This window comes from Pecten maximus, chromosome 19 (assembly GCF_902652985.1).
Source record: "Pecten maximus chromosome 19, xPecMax1.1, whole genome shotgun sequence".
Lineage (NCBI taxonomy): Eukaryota > Metazoa > Mollusca > Bivalvia > Pectinida > Pectinidae > Pecten > Pecten maximus.
The window spans coordinates 19,689,652-19,707,886 of record NC_047033.1 but is presented as its reverse complement, the minus strand read 5'-3'; the positions used below and the strand labels follow the sequence as shown (position 1 = coordinate 19,707,886).

The 18,235-nt window shown below is 38.1% G+C and overlaps 1 protein-coding gene across 1 annotated transcript in view; it reads right to left on the bottom strand.

Annotated features, from left to right (window-relative positions):
• Positions 1–18,024, bottom strand: part of LOC117318183 (tumor necrosis factor receptor superfamily member 16-like) — a 48,184-nt gene extending 30,160 nt beyond the window's left edge. Inside the window, exons 1-2 of the mRNA XM_033873212.1 lie at positions 17,912–18,024; positions 2,927–3,437 (exon numbers count right to left, since the gene is read on the bottom strand). Of these exons, the coding sequence (XP_033729103.1) occupies positions 2,927–3,437; positions 17,912–17,953 (553 nt within the window). The 5' untranslated portion in view covers positions 17,954–18,024. The remainder of the gene's footprint in view (positions 1–2,926; positions 3,438–17,911) is intronic.
• Positions 18,025–18,235: the final 211 nt, after the last annotated feature.

The following is an 18,235-nucleotide window of genomic DNA, read 5'->3' as shown; positions in this document are numbered from 1 at the left end:
TATTCCACCTACAAACACAACTAAAGGCCTGGTACAGGCGTGTGGAGTAGCGATTCTCTTTGGCGAACCATCATCAAAACGGAACACTATTTGTGCTACAAACACCAAGCTGACTTTGTTTTTATTAAGCCTGCAAGCAGATACGATCGCGGGGCCAGCCGTTATAAACAGCATCTGAATCGGTTGGCAAGGAGCGCCAAAAGATGAAGATACTTTGTGTAGAACAACCCATCGTTGTAATGATCGCAAACACCACTTGATCAAAGCTAGGGTGTCTCTGTCATGGACTTATGTCGGGGTAACATGAAGGAATTAGTCGAAGATTAATTCAAGTTGGGACTTTGCTGACGGCAATAAAAGTGGGCCTGCCAAACTTTGATTTAACAGATATGCTTCTCACCAAAGTGCTAGATACATTTAATAAAAAAAAAAGTAAATAAATAGTTTTTTCTCTCTCTCCCTCTTCTTCCTTGTTAAGAAAGATTTACAAAAGACAAACCAGATATTAACACTTTCAAAAACAAATTGCGAGTCAGTGTTGATAAGGACCTTAAGTGTTGATTATAAGAGGTGACCAAAAACACCAAAGTTTGATTCCGTCAAATCAGAGGCTCGACTGAAAAAACGAAATAAAAGTAACATTACAGCAGAATTCATTAAGCATAGTTTTGATAACGTGACTTCACAGGGATGACACAGACCCCAACCCCATCCTGTTAACACACGTCTCCACAGGGATGACACAGACCCCCAACCCCACTCTGTTAACACACGTCTCCACAGGGATGACACAGACCCCCAACCCCACTCTGTTAACACACGTCTCTACAGGGATGACATAGACCCCCAACCCCACTCTGTTAACACACGTCACCACAGGGATGACACAGACCCCCAACCCCACTCTGTTAACACACGTCATTACAGGGATGACACAGACCCCCAACCCCACTCTGTTAACACACGTCTCCACAGGGATGACATAGACCCCCAACCCCACTCTGTTAACACACGTCTCCACAGGGATGACATAGACCCCCAACCCCATCCTGTTAACACACGTCTCCACAGGGATGACACCGACCCCCAACCCCACTCTGTTAACACACGTCTCCACAGGGATGACATAGACCCCCAACCCCACTCTGTTAACACACGTCTCTACAGGGATGACATAGACCCCCAACCCCACTCTGTTAACACACGTCACCACAGGGATGACATAGACCCCCAACCCCACTCTGTTAACACACGTCATTACAGGGATGACACATACCCCCAACCCCACTCTGTTAACACACGTCTCCACAGGGATGACATAGACCCCCAACCCCACTCTGTTAACACACGTCATTACAGGGATGACATAGACCCCCAACCCCACTCTGTTAACACACGTCATTACAGGGATGACATAGACCCCCAACCCCACTCTGTTAACACACGTCATTACAGGGATGACATAGACCCCCAACCCCACTCTGTTAACACACGTCATTACAGGGATGACACAGACCCCCAACCCCACTCTGTTAACACACGTCTCCACAGGGATGACACAGACCCCCAACCCCACTCTGTTAACACACGTCATTACAGGGATGACATAGACCCCCAACCCCACTCTGTTAACACACGTCATTACAGGGATGACACAGACCCCCAACCCCACTCTGTTAACACACGTCATTACAGGGATGACACAGACCCCCAACCCCACTCTGTTAACACACGTCATTACAGGGATGACACAGACCCCCAACCCCACTCTGTTAACACACGTCTCCACATGTGTAAGGTGGTGGTATGGTGTGTAAGGTGGTGGTATGTTGTGTAAAGTTGTGGTATGGTGTGTAATGACTGTGTTGGTATATTGTGTAAGGTGGTGGTATGTTGTGTAAGGTGGTGGTATGTTGTGTAAGGTGGTGGTATATTGTGTAAGGTGGTGGTATGGTGTGTAATGTGTTGGTATGTTGTGTTAGGTGGTGGTATGTTATGTAAGGTAGTGTTAAACGTCTTTGAAATCGGAGGTTTCAGATTCTTTTTGATTACTCAACAAAATGTGATGCCTAGGAACTGCCACCTTGTGGTGATCTCCGTGTCCATGCGTACATATGTATCTGTGGCCTTTACGATTTCGCGATACGTATAACTGTACTGCAACATTAACGATAAAACTAGCAGGTTTCCGCCTCTAAAACAATCATTTAACGTCATCACGGCGTCATTTATTCATGGCGCCACAACTGTTCCATGTTCAGCACGATTTATAACATGTACGTATGACGCGACAGCTGGTCACGTGATAAATACCAATTACGTATTATCTTACCACAGACGTCTGCATCTGATAGAAAAATACTAGCCCCCTACTCCGACTATATCAACAAGGTATTAAAACACTTGAAGATCGGACGACGCATCGACTGTTTAACGGAAGTACGCTATGCAAGAGCTGTTTTCAAACGGACAGTCCGATTGGTCAACAATTATAGTTAGTATTGTTTACAGAACTGTCGACCAATCAGATTGACCTCTGCAAAACCGCTCTGAAAAATAAAGCCTACTTCCGTTCCACTGTGGATCCATTGGCGTCGACTATCACGACCGCTTTTGGTCCTTTTTTTCCATCTTTAAAAATTTGTCACACGACAAAAGAATACCATGTGTTGATATTTAAGCATTCTAAGCCAAAGTATATTACTGAAGCTTGTGTGCATTTGATATTTTAGTTGGATTAAACTGACATTCAGAGTGAATCGAAATTTATCCCCACTTCCGACTTTTCTAGTGTTACGCCTTGTTGTAATACTAAACAGAAGCAGAGTCTATGGTCTAACTTTAGATGAGCGTCTACCGCTATACATTTGACCAAACGTCACTTCCTGTATTTGGATCTTTGTCGCGGGAATACTTTAATACATACCTGTACATGTTGTATCCTGCTCTGGCGTACAAGCTTGTGTCTCCACCTGTTTGCCGACACATTTAGAACATGGTTTACATATAGATATTGCACTAGTTTTATCCGAGAATGTTCTGTTTCCACATCTCATACACACAGAATTATGGGTTCCAGTACAAGACCGCAATGCCCCCAATCCTTTCGCACACGAATCACATATTTGACAACTTTCCTTACTCACATTGTAATAGAAGTCTATGTTGCATTCACAAACCGTGTCGTGGGTTTTGTTACACTCCGTCACCACGTGTTCGTTCATTTTACAGGAAGTACAAGGAACACATTTCTGCGCATGCGCAGCTGGTGAAGAGAAGGTTTTCTTAAGAACACACGGTAAGCATTCAGTTGCATTACCACGTGTACAATAATTAACCAATCCGAATCCTGGATCACATTTGCTGCAACACAGATCCGTAGAATTAGATTCAAACTCGTCCGATGAACAATTCAAACCGTTCACCAGGGGGATTATCTGAAAAGAGCAAAAGTATATATATATATAATCTTAACCATTCTAGTGCTTTACGAAATACTTTATTTGTAAAAGGGATCATGTTTCGAGACATTTTATCAGATATTAGAATTAAAAGGCTAATAGGTTATATATCTATATTGTCCAAGATGGTTAATGTTGTATGTACGAAGGCTGAGTATTGGTGCGACGTCAGGATAGTATATGTACAGTGTAACAAGGAGACAAAGATAATAGAAATATAATTATATACTCCTTTGGGGACGAGACAAGGGGCTTTCGAAAGCTGGATTAAAATTCTTCAGCTACCAAACACTCGACAAACCGCATGTTTATCAATTTCAAAATATCACCCTCTCCCCACCTCCTCCCTCGGATTGAGATCTCGCTGTCTTATCCCCAAGGGGCGATGCAGTGTAAGTATGTTCGACTGTTGACCGGCCAATATTTTTGACTGTTATAACAGGCGAGGAACGTCCGCACGCGCCCAAACACCTAAGTGATTACGATGAAGCGTCTTTCTGATCGTAATTTGTAAACAGTATCTCTAGCAACGCCTAGATTCTAAGCCAGAAATGTTCGAAGAAATCTCCAATCAGAGGGTTTGTTATATCTAATTGAAAACAAGGATTCGGCAACCACATGAAATGTCATAAAAGGGTCTGTGTGAATTCTTACATCGTACTGTAAGGCAAAAGAAACGTCAGTCCCCTAGTCTAATAAAATATCCAATATGTGAAATCTTGTGGATTATTCAGGTTAAAAAACAGTTGTTTTACGCCTTATCAGTCAACAGTCAAAACTCTCCCCCTCGATGTTGGGACCAACCCGATGAACAGTTTCCGTTGGCCTGCGGCCTCGGGAAACAGTTCATCGGGATAATCCCAACACATCAGGGAAGAAGTTTTGACTGTTGACTGATAAGGCATGAAACAACTGTGTACTATTAATGTCTCCTTAACAGTGTACAGATTCTAGGAAAAAAGATCACTTAAAAATGCCCCCCAATAATATATGATCGCGTCATCACTCTATGCGGCGTAACCATGACACAATTGGATAACGTCATCCATTTCGTCGCAAATAAAGCGAAATTGATGATGACACGATGTGCTTGGTTCATAATTATATCGTTCAGACCACAGTGCTGAATTTTACGAGAGAATATATATACCACTAACAGGACAACAGATATAACATTAATAGGTTTAACATAAAATAACACTAACGTTGGAACAGCAGTATCAGCTTCACATCAAATATTCATAAACAAACAAAAAACATAATCAAAACTAAGTTCACTTCTAACATATATGTTTGCTCGCCCGACAGCTGTCGTTAATGTTGTTTTATTGACAGGGGAAGTTATAATATATGGAAGAGTCCCAGAGGGCCTGTACAAACGTCTACTTTCGGTGCAAGCACTTAAACCAAGTTTACGATAATTTCATTAACGCCAGATCAAAGAGAATTTGAAAAGGAGGTAACCTGGTGTTTTAATTATTAAGTGGTCGTGGGAGGCGGTCTTCCGTATCGCTCAGTGTTCGATATCGTAGTGACACGCACGCCACGCTTTGTCGGTATAACAGTAGATGGTTTACACAGGGGCCTGGAAATTGAGGCGCGGTTTCGAGAATATTTCTGATAAATTCATGGCTTTACAAATAAACGTTTTATGATTGATACATTATCACCCACGTGTAAGGTCTGTCGACTGTTGATCTAAACATCTTAAAAATATCATCAGGCAAAGTATCAAAATACCCCAGTACCATAAGTCACCGTTTTAGTGCCCCTGTGCAATAATGGCTGATACCATTTCATTTCAATGTTTATTTAACTTTAGGCCTTACAGCCCATCAGTATAAATACATGTATAACAACAATACAATAAACATAACACGCATATGTCGTAATTATTAATTATACACATGTAATAGCGGTGGCCCTAGTGACCAATTCCACCCTAAATATTAAAGCCACACAGGTGGTCTGAACTAGTGGTCCAAAAGGGCCGTTCACAATAAATAATTTGAAAAAAAAAAAAAAAAAAAGTAAAACATGTTAGATATGAAATATGGAATTAAAATAATAAGGTTACCTAACTGACAAAGAATTGTATAATTTATGTAACATCCTACTTTCTACAACTTATACTAGAACACTCGAATTTGAAGTATGACCAAGAAATAATATCTGGTGGTTCCGCTGGACAAAAGATAAGGATAATATACAATGTAATGAATATCACATGTCGTTTATATTACAACTTGAAATGTAATGTCAAGTTAACTATGAAACTACCGCGTGTACAGTGTTTACATTGAATCATATATGTCTTGTCCATATATATCAACATGCATTAGATTTGCTTTGTTTGTACATTGTTTTAAATGTTTTTCTCTGTATATTTAATTTTGTGAAGAGAAATGAAATAAAGTAAAAAGTTTATAAAAGAATGAACGGGTGAGACACACCCAAAGACGTATCGGAGATGTTAACCCAAACAGACCCTAACAAACCTTCGAGCTATTCATCTCGAGTTTACTGAGTCCTTTGAGCTATTCATCTCGAGTTAACTGAGCCTTTGAGCTATTCACCTCGAGTTAACTGAGGCCTTTGAGCTATTCATCTCGAGTTAACTGAGGCCTTTGAGCTATTCATCTCGAGTTAACTGAGGCCTTTGAGCTATTCATCTCGAGTTAACTGAGGCCTTTGAGCTATTCATCTCGAGTTAACTGAGGCCTTTGTGTTATTATATCTTGAGTTAAATGAGGCCTTTGTGTTATTCTATCTCGAGTTAAATGAGGCATTTAAGTTATTCTATCTCGAGTTAAATGAGGCCTTTGAGTTATTCTATCTCGAGTTAACTGAGGCCTTTGTGTTATTCTATCTCGAGTTAACTGAGGCCTTTGATATGCTTTCTCGAGTTAAATGAGGCCTTTGTGTTATTCTATCTCGAGTTAACCGAGGCATTTAGTTATTCTATCTGGAGTTAAATGAGGCCTTTGAGCTATTCATCTCGAGTTAACTGAGGCCTTTGTGCTATTCTATCTCGAGTTAACTGAGGCCTTTGTGTTATTCTATCTCGAGTTAACTGAGGCCTTTGAGATTCTTTCTCGAGTTAAATGAGGCCTTTGTGTTATTCTATCTCGAGTTAAATGAGGCATTTAAGTTATTCTATCTCGAGTTAAATGAGGCCTTTGTGTTATTCTATCTCGAGTTAAATGAGGCCTTTGAGATTCTTTCTCGAGTTAACTGAGGCCTTTGTGTTATTTTATCTCGAGTTAAATTAGGCCTTTGAGTTATTCTATCTCGAATTAACTGAGGCCTTTGAGCTATTCATCTCGAGTTAACTGAGGCCTTTGAGCTATTCATCTCGAGTTAACTGAGGCCTTTGAGCTATTCGATCTCGAGTTAACTGAGGCCTATAAGTTATCATATCTCGAATTAACTGAGGCCTTTTAAATATTCTATCTCGAGTTAACTGAGGCCTATAAGTTATCATATCTCGAATTAACTGAGGCCTTTTAAATATTCTATCTCGAGTTAACTGAGGCCTTTAAATATTCTATCTCGAGTTAACTGATGCCTATAAGTTATCATATCTCGAATTAACTGAGGCCTTTGAGTTCTTCTATCTCGAGTTAACGCAGTTTGTATATATTCACTAATACACAACTTAGCCGAATGACTCGAGGTGAAAAAAAAGCTTAGAACTTGGATCATCCACGTTTGCAGGCAAGACTAATCAAAGCTCGTATCGGTATATTTTTTAAAGACGGGTGTCTATTTTTTGGATTTTCACACATGTAATTTATCTCAGTCATGGATATGTTTTGACAGTCATTCAATTAAAAGCAATCTCAACTGTTTAATATTATACTTAATTGGCAAAAAATACGTCATGAATAAACTTTTCTCAAAATACAAAATACCAAGACTTGAATAAAATACATAATGTTCTGATAGATCTTCAAAGAGTACACAAAAAAAATGTGTAAACAAAATATCCTGGCGTGTTTCTGGCTATTTATTACATTACATAGACCATCAGCTAATTTAAAAGTACATCTTGTCTTCCGCCCAATTTCTCCCCTGTTGCACAGATGTCTATTTGTCTGGGTTTTCAGGGTCGCGTTGGCATAAAAATGTCATGAATACCACTGGAATATGCGAATTTGTTTCGGCTATGTGTATTTGGACCTTCCTTAACGTGTATAGAGAATGTTTACGACGTTTAAGGGGCTGAAAGATACTCTCTGAATCCTGACACACACGGCTGGTATAGAATTGTTGTACAAATGTAGCTACGATATCTTAATTTTTAATTCCAAAAATTACATAAATAACTATAACGACTAAATTTTAAATGTACTAGTGACATTTCTGAAAATTCTAACACCGAACGTGTTACACCGGAAAGTCTACTCTTGTTTTTATTACCATTGTTTGGTAATTTTAACATTTAACATTATTTATTAAAAAAAAACCATTAAGTACGGAGAAAACGTTATATAGCATTCAACGTTTATACAATGTATCAACCGGGACGACAAATTATAGGACAATTTTTTTTTAATTTAACTTTTATAAACTTCTGATTCTTAAAAATATTTGGCCGTATTTAATACTGTTTTTATTCAAAATAACCCTTTCAATAGTCAAAAATGGAACCAATAATGAAATTCGTCGTCTATATCAGTGAGAAAGTAGAATTCCACGGACGTTGATGTTTCGGTCAGAATATTGGGTGATTACGAAGAAAGTGATACAATTTAAGCATAAAGGAAATATCTTTTTGTGTGTTTGAAGCTAATAAAAAAATTTGAATTCCAGACAGATAATAGACATATATGACAGTGACCATCTATATATACAAAACAGGTTTAATACACATATGTAGGTAAACAGTGTATTTAATGGTTTCTACCTCTTTTCTGAGAACGACCAGTTACCACACGTCATTAATTCATGTACGACGCAATTCAATTAGCAATCTCATGCAAGCACTTTTGGTAAGGAAGGTCTGTATAAAGTTTGAACTTGTTCAGCCCAAGGAAACTTGAGTTTTCGTACGGAAACTCGAGTTTTCGTACGGAAACTCATCTTTTATTCATAGTAACAGTGACCTTGACCTTTGACCTTCGGGTCTGAAAAGCGGTCCTCTGCAAGCACATTTGGAATGGAAAGTCTGTATGAAGTTTGGGTTTGATCAACCCAAGGGAAGTTATCACACGGAAACCTCTGGTGCGAACGACGCCGACATTGTAATCCCTATATGTCTCCTGCTTTGGCAGGCGACACACACAAAAAGAGGTCCGATGGCCCGGTGCCAGTACATTTGGGCAGTAGGCAAGTAAATATTGGTGACTACTTACCCAATTGCCAAGAGCGTGATTTCTTGTAAGTTTAATCTTTTCCTTAAAGGACCACTAAGTCTCATCTTTTGGCCAATATACTGATGAAAATATCACGTGACAGACATGAAATTGATTGGCATAGTATTATTTAAGCCAGCTGGCGGATGAAGATTTCAGGACATACGACAGCTGACCATCGTAAGGTTTAAACATCAGTTTTGACATTATTTTACAAAAGATGGCCATGTGCTCTGACCACTGATCCGGAGCGAACAGGGACACACTACCTAGGCTCGAGGCCTGTTATAAACTCATATCACTACCACCTGGAAGTAAATATATTTTAACAAATTATGATGTTCACTTAGTGATTTGTAGGAGATAATGGGTTGGCCTATCTCTACCCCAGGGTTAGACCAGGTCGATCACACTCAGGTGAGACGTCCCTTGTTCCAATACCGTCTACACACCTTATAGGTATCCACACCTTTAGCGGCGAGATCAAAGGGATATAACAGGTAGATTTGTAGTTTAACGACATACTAAAGTGTTATTAGACAATTATAAAATAATAAATCCAGCCTACGGTCGACTGCACGCGCTAAGGGACAAATGGGAACGCGAGACGTACAGGTAGTTGATGTGTACATCGTACATTTATAATAAAAACATAATATACATTGTGTACATACCTAGAAACACTAATGGGAGACAATAATATACAATATAGATACGTATGTGTATACATTAATGTAGTTAGGTTAGGAACCACGTTTCATTACAGAGAGTATTTAAAGAGAAGTATAGATGTTCTGCACCATACAGTTGTTTCGTCCATGTAGGACTCGTCAGTGACGATAAGGGCCTAAAGTGTTAACTCTGAATAGTTCGAAAGAAATGTCAGAATATGACCGGGAAGGTGAAATAGCCCAATAATTCTATAAATTCTACAATTTCAAATACTGGATTTCAATAGAGCGTAAAGTATGGCCCAATTAACACAAAATGGATCTGAAGAAACCGCTGTTCGTTACACGAATTACGTAACTAGATACAACGTACCATGGTCGTTAAGAATAGCGGCAGTACGGAGTAACACGTGATGTTTCCAGGCGATCCTACCCTTTGTCAAATTCAAATTCATTTCATTCTCTCTTCACATACTGACATAATGTAAAGAAAAAACCATATTTACAATATAATATATACAATTATAACAGAGCGCGTGATTAATTAAATCTAAAGCATTGCCTCCGCTAGGTATCGCACACGGGACTTCTAGCTTAATAGTTTGGTTTGGTTTATTTTTGTTGAACGTCCTATTAACAGCCAGGGTCATTTAAGGACGTGCCAGGTTTTGGAGGTGGAGGAAAGCCGGAGTACCTGGAGAAAAACCACCGGCCTACGGTCAGTACCTGACAACTGCCCCCCTTAGGTTTCGAACTCAAAACCCAGAGGTGGAGGGGTAGTGATAAAGTGTCGGGACACCTAACCACTCGGCCACCGCGGCCCCCTGGCTTTATAGTCTTACGGCTAGTATTTACCAGGGTTACACAATTATAGTAGTGTTGGTAGTTGTTACACAGCACTGTTTCACAACAAACATTTCATTTTTATCAAGGAGGGCAGATCGATTGTTATCAATTATTCTGATAAAAGTACACATTTGCATTAGTGTTTTAACATTAGATTTTATTCATTAGTTAGTTAAACTTACTAGTAATAATATTTTGTCTTGACCAATAGTATTTGTCCATATATAAAATCATATGAGCAGATAATGCTGTATATTCAAGTAAATAATGAAATTCATCACCAATTTGTTGACAAGAAAGCATACACATTTACACGACATAAACATATCTATTGTGTGATTATGTTTAGAATATAAATTCACACCTTTGTTGCACGCCTTTGTTTCACACCAATGTCAGCTACTCCTTCATTATTCAGTATTTGTTTGAAGCCAACAGATGATGATGTGCCACGACTGAATTTACAGGAAGAAAATATGTATGAATTCACTTTGATCTCCAACCCCCATACAAACAACCCGTGTTCGAATGCGCGGTACAAACACAGGTAATTGTGTACCAGAAAATTATCTCTTTAGATTTTGACTTCGATTTTATTATTTTTCAAATTAAATTATGAATACCACAGGAGCTTGTCACTAATTCAAACCAACAGTCCATAAATATATATGATTATTATATCTATGGACTTGGATTGGGAATTGGTGTCAAATCCCTATGGTTCAGATCGCATAAATATTGGCGAGTTTCATCTTCAGTACTATTACAGACCCTACTTCTGAGATAAAATTGAAACAATTGATATATAATAACCTGTGTATTTGGTGTTGAAGTAGATAGCAGGTGCGTTATTGACCTATACCCGTCGTATTAAAGGGACAGTTGTAGCTCTGTTGTGTTAAGAGATAAAAATATTTTCTGGCCAACAAGCACCTGTGTCTGGAAAACACCTGCTGCCATTGAATATCGAGAACTAGTTTCAATTTTCCAGTTCACAGTCTCCTATGCCTTCGGGTATAAAAAAAACTCATTACTTGTGTTTTGTTCTACATCTCCTGATAAATTGATGATTTCCTAGATTTTCTACTTCGTTTGATTCTAGATTTGCAACACATTCGTCCATTCGTGTTGAAATGTCGATGCCTCATTTTGATACGCCGTAACAATGTTTGCTCTCTAACGTCGTCTATTTCTGGACAGATCCATTTCACGATTACAAATTACATTCTATAGATAAAATGCAAATTTCGTATTTTTCGTGACAATGGATTGTGTTTATTGTCTAAGCATCATTCACCGAAATGGAGATTCACTTCTATCGGTTTAACGTCATGTCTGAATATCAAACTGTTTTAATCAAGATCTTCAAACAAAAACAAAAACATACAAATAAATAAACAAACAAAAAATAAAAACAAAGAACTTGTTATCTGCCATTTGGTTAACGACTTGACAATGCCTACGTAAAAAAGTAATAATAATCTTGCTAACATTTTTTAAAGTTGTCGATGCAGGAGTGACCGACATTATCAATGTATAATATGTATAAAATACACGTAGTAAGTTGATTTATTTGAAAGACTGGTTAGCTTATGTATCCAATTTTTAACGAGAATTTCCAATTTTCATTCTCTTTAAACTTGTTTTTAAAAGATAAAATGCCAATACTTGGATTTTTTTCTAAGCTCTGTCGAACAAAACTTCATATTTCATTTGATAAACAAGGCTATAAAGCCATAATTAAATGAGATTTTTACCCTCTCCTTTTCCAACCAAACATAAACTCACTTCCGCATAAACTCACGAGACCTATACAATATCAATTTCACCAACATATATGGCTCAATACAACACGATTGTATGAAATAATAAAAATGAGTTTTCAATTGATCTCCTATCCTTCGTGATAAGCATTATTTCATTTCGTTTCATCTTTCGCCTTTAATGATGTTGTGTGTTTGTTACAGAGAGGTGAGATAGACATCTGTTACATCGATTCCGTGGAGTATTGCACGAACAGCTGTAACCGCGCTAAAGGCAGTCAGCGGAAATGGTAAAAATTACGACTGAAGACGAAATTTCATATTCCAATTAAAGAAAAATATCCAGAGTTCAATTCAATTCAATTCATTTTATTCTCTTTTAACATACTGACATGACGATGTTTAGAGAAAAACATATATACAATTAAAGTAGTGTCCGTAGTTGATACACAGCACTGTTAGAGTAGTAAAGCTGTATTACACTTGTCTATCGACAATACGAACGTTTGTAACAGAAAATGCCTTATATTCTAACTTTACAAATGTTTTTTCTTTACGACAGTCTTTGATAATTTTTATTTTTTTTAACGTGCTATATTTGACGAAATCACGTCGAAGATGACAGAACGATGTCGTGTTAACATGGAACAAATCCACGGGGATTCCTCTCAGATAGTTATAATAATTATAAGTTTTTGTAGCCATCACAGAAAAAATATTATCAGTGGTCGGTGAGCCTTTAGAAACCTGCCAGAGACTTTCTCAACTCGCAAGGGAGCATACAGCCGGAGCTGCCATTCGGCTAGCTGCGATAACGTAGCTCTGGACGACGGATGGACAATGTCTGACAGATGGTCCGAGAGCAGTGTAGGCAGGGTATGAATATTCGTTCTACCATTCGGCGATAACGTGTACATTTCTAGTCCAGCTCCGTCCCATCACGAACTCATTCTCTCTGAATCCTATCACTAGACCAACTGGACTCCGAATTATAAACATCAAGTTGACCATTGCTTAGGAAGATTTTGAGAGCAAAATTATCCTACGCTGAACGTCACATTGACTAGAGTAACATGTAACAGCCATCTACGTATGGTCACGAATATATAACCTTATTTTGTATGTCTAGATGACTGGATGTATCGCCTGGCGTGTAGTATACTAGTACGTTAAAGTAGGATCCTTATCAATAATCTGATTGTACCGTACTGTCTCGGAATCTATACACAGTTATACTATGTCGTCAAAATAACCAACTAATTTAGTCCTACATTTAAGCATCGGGATGCTTTGCTATGGTATTCATATTGGATATAAATGACACAACCTTGCATTTGCAGATAAACATTGCGCGCAAGTATTGCCAATTAAATGTATGAACAGTACCCATCAACTTCACAATTTTGACGCTAAAACATTTGGTTGGCAGAGTCCAAATCTCCGATTTTTGATCTGCTGGGACTTGCAAAAATGTAGTAAAAACATAACAATTTTGATGTTCACAGCTAACTTTCCAGCGAGTAGCATATGCCGATGTCTGGTTTTTCATCTACATCATGGAGGTCAATGATTGTGGCGCCACCTAGTGGCATGTGTTGAATTAGGGGTGATAATTCGAAGAAAGAAGTCTTAATATATGAAAATACGATTCTCTGCGTTTGCCTTTTCAGAAATGACTTTCCACGACTGGTTAATAAAATATTTCGGGATGCACACGGTAGCGTCATACACTACAACCTAATGGGGTTTCAGCATATTGGTATCAATCGTACAGTAATCAAAAACATCAACGCTCCCGTACACAGGGGAAATATCTCCAGTTTAAATATTCGTAAATCAATGGAACGGGCTAATTGAATCTCCTTGGGATAACGAATTAAGTCAAGCAGGTCTCGTGCAAATCTATATGGTATCATCTGCTATAATCTTTACAAAGTTCGTCAATCGGATGGGGAAATTATTCAGAACGCAATATTTACTGAGCAAATAAATATAAATAGCTTTGAGTTAATTTTGGTAAAATTTGTCAAAATTGAAAGGCATATTTAAATAGTGTCATAAAACCTCACGAGGTGTAACAGAAAAGATGGAAGAAGTTCGTTATTTGAAAGAAGAACTTGAACGATGTCATAAAAGCTATCGAAGTATAACAAAACTTGACGTCGGTATGTCCCATCCAACGAATGATGAAACGGGCTATAGAAAAAATATCTATATCGTGTAGTTGAGCTGTCTTTTGAAGTGGAAACCAGTGATATGCATCAATAAGTTCGTATGGAGATGCTGGCGGACAGCGCAATTAGGCGTTATTACTGATGAAATTTACATCGGCGCGAGCCCACCTTCGCTGGAAAAATGCGATGTAATTTAGATAATACTGGCAGGGCTTTCATGTAAACACATTATTTGTTACAGTTTTTGGGCTAAGTTTGACGGCTAATTCCCTAAGCGGTTCCTGTAACATCTTCATCTCCATCTGTTTCTGTGCAAGACCCAAGAGTAGATATATTAACATAACACACAATGTCAGTATTAGTGGCCGTTGTATGTAGGAACACTTAAATGTAGTGAGAACTCTCCACCCAGTATGAACACATCACATGTTTAATATAGAAAGCGAGAAACTAAACCCGGCGCCTATAGCACCATTACCTTTCGGCTACCGCAGTACAGTTCACAATTTTCAATAATTTAAATTCGTTCTGGATCAGCATCATCTACAGGTACTTCGAAAGTCGTAACTAAATAATTGTTTTCGTAAATAAATGTGAGAAAATCTTCCAGGCAACAATTTGATAATATTGGAAATTCCACATCTAAGAATTACCAAACAATTGTATCAGATTTTCCCTCAATGAAAAGTCTTCAGGAAGACAATGGCTGACAGAAATGAATGTTATAGCTGGTCACAGCACAAAGTATACGTACACTGTATTCTAAATCATAGACGCAGTAATTTTAGCCTAAAGTGACTTTGTTTCTTAATTCAAAATACATTGTATCACAGAATCCATTATCAAGCCTTTCAACATGAATTGGGATTTGATTTTCATGTCCTTGAAATAAAAGTTTGTTACGATAAATATTCATATAACAGTCTAACTAACTTTTAGATTTAAGAAATTAAACAGTTTGAAAAGCAAGAGAGAATACCTTCATTTTAACACACTAGGGCATGTAAATCATATGGTAACAAAGATATAGTAACTGGATTTTCTAAAAGCAACATTGTTGATAGTTCGATAGGTTTATCAATGTAATGATTTTGATGGAAATACACATCGTCTAGCTTCTAGAATAAAATAGTATAACCAATAGAAAGACGGAACAGAAAAATAACCAATGGAAATACGGACAGAAAAATAACCAATGGAAAGACGGAACAGAAAAATAACCAATAGAAAGACGGAACAGAAAAATAACCAATGGAAATACGGAACAGAAAAATAACCAATGGAAAGACGGAACAGAAAAATAACCAATGGAAAGACGGAACAAAAATAATTAATGGAAGGAAGGAACAGAAAAATAACCAATGGAAAGACGGAACAGAAAAATGACCAATGGAAAGACGGAACAGAAAAATAACCAATGGAAAGACGGAACAAAAATAATTAATGGAAGGAAGGAACAGAAAAATAACCAATGGAAAGACGGAACAGAAAAATGACCAATGGAAAGAAGGAACAGAAAAATAACCATTGGAAAGACGGAACAGAAAAATAACCAATGGAAAGAAGGAACAGAAAAATAACCAATGAAAAGAAGGAACAGAAAATGTTCGTGGGATTATCGCTTTACTGTTGAGCTGGTGTTATGAGGATAAAATAATTCTTATCTGCATCTGTTGAAGATGTTGGGTAGACACAGCGACATGGACTCTCTATGTCGGACTAAGGTGGAATAGCTTATGTCTAATAAATAATAGTTTGTTTTCTGTCGTGGAGAAATGACAGGTGACCCAGTTCAATGTCTGTTGATAGTTAGAGACTTAGGGGGCACTTTCAACCCTGCATCCGGTCAACATCTGACGTACGAGATAGGAGATACATTCGAACATTCATACATCCGGTCAACATATGACGTACGAGGTCCTTTCAAGCATTCATACATCCGGTCAACATCTGACGTACGAGATACATTCGACCATTCATACATCCGGTCAACATCTGACGTACGAGGTCCTTTCAAGCATTCATACATCCGGTCAAAATCTGACGTACGAGATACATTCAACCATTCATTCATTCATCCGGTCAACATCTGACGTACGAGATACATTCAACCATTCATACATCCGGTCAACATCTGACGTACGAGATATATTCAACCATTCATTCATTCATCCGGTCAACATCTGACGTACGAGATACATTCAACCATGCATTCATCCGGTCAACATCTGACGTACGAGATACATTCAACCATTCATACATCCGGTCAACATCTGACGTACGAGATACATTCAACCATTCATTCATTCATCCGGTCAACATCTGACGTACGAGATACATTCAACCATTCATACATCCGGTCAACATCTGACGTACGAGATACATTCGACCATTCATACATTCAGTCTACATCGGATCACTCAGTCTACATCAGAAATTTCCAGCGACCATACATTAATCGATCTCCCACACATCAAATCTACATCAGACCAGTTAGCGGCATTTAACTTTTTCGCCAACGACTATAACATGTATACTTTAATGTTCAATTGTTAAACCCCGAAGGAGTCGTGCCGACAACAGCGTAGACATCATAAACACCAAGTTATGTGGTAGTTTAATTGGGTGTGATATTTAGCCCCAAGGTTCCGTGTTATAAATAATAGATATACGGTCAGAGCTGTGAAGGGCCTGGTCAGCGCTGACCATCTGTCCGGAGGCATCCTCTGACCATCTATAAAAGGCAACCGCTTGACTAATTAAGATTGATCTTATTAGATTAGTGTATACTTCAAACGCTCGGTCTTTGATTCAATCCAATATTATTTTCCCGATATCTTAATTTAATCACGACAAAAACTAACCACGACACTTTACGAATTGTCGGGACAATGTCGGATGTTCTGGAACTCTTTGGTCTGAACTAGTAGGTGTATACACGGTAATTAAACGTCTAGATTAAACATGATTTAATTAGTAACCATGTAAACAAGTGTTTGGTGAAATTTGAGGGGAAAAAAATAGTTTCGAAATGGTCGGACTTGTAAACATTTAAGAACAATATGTTTGGTTGAAAAAAAGGGGGAAAAAGAAACAGGAAGCCCCACTCATTCAAGCTTTAGTGTAAGGATATTTAGCGGAAGTTTTTGAGATTTCTGCACATGGAAACGGAGATGCTGTCTTCCGAAAACCAGCAATTAATGGAAAAGAAATGGTTCGTAAAAAAATGTTAGTACACTCACAACATATCCTTAGATAACAACTTCTTATTCAAATCAGAAAACTAATCACCTGGCACTACCACGGCGGTATCTGGGGGTGCTGGACACAAGTAAAGTATGAAAACTAATAAAAACATACACCATGTGCATCGTATGATCATAATAGGGCGATATTTAGACAACTCACTGTCGGTGTAATAATAACTTGTATCGCTTACGACAATAAGAATTCGCCGAATGCACACACGTGGACTACATTTGTAAACACATGCCTTCTTAGTTCAGTAGTAAAGTCGCGTGGCCAGTTATCCGTGAAAATGAAAGTAGCTCTAGTATATATCTATATATATAAATTTAGTATCTAACTATAAGCAGAGACGTATATAAGTAGTCATTATATATATTAAAGTATACATACCATTCCCACCAGTAGAACAGTTTTCATGTTTACTATCTCCATTAACGTAAATGTAATAATCCTGTGTCGTCTGTTAATATGTAAAGTCACTACACGTTATAAAGTGATGCATACTAGCAGAACATATATTTCGCACCGTGCGACCGCGGCGCTTTGTAAGGCGCGTTCTGATTGGCCAATCACGTCTTGTGAATTTACGGTAAAACGATTTTATGCGGCCAATCCGTATCTGGGTTATATACGGAAGATTAATTTTTCTCATATGAACGAGAGGGTTTCGAGGCAATATAAGTGCTTGGTGGAGAAACGTAATGAAACCATCGT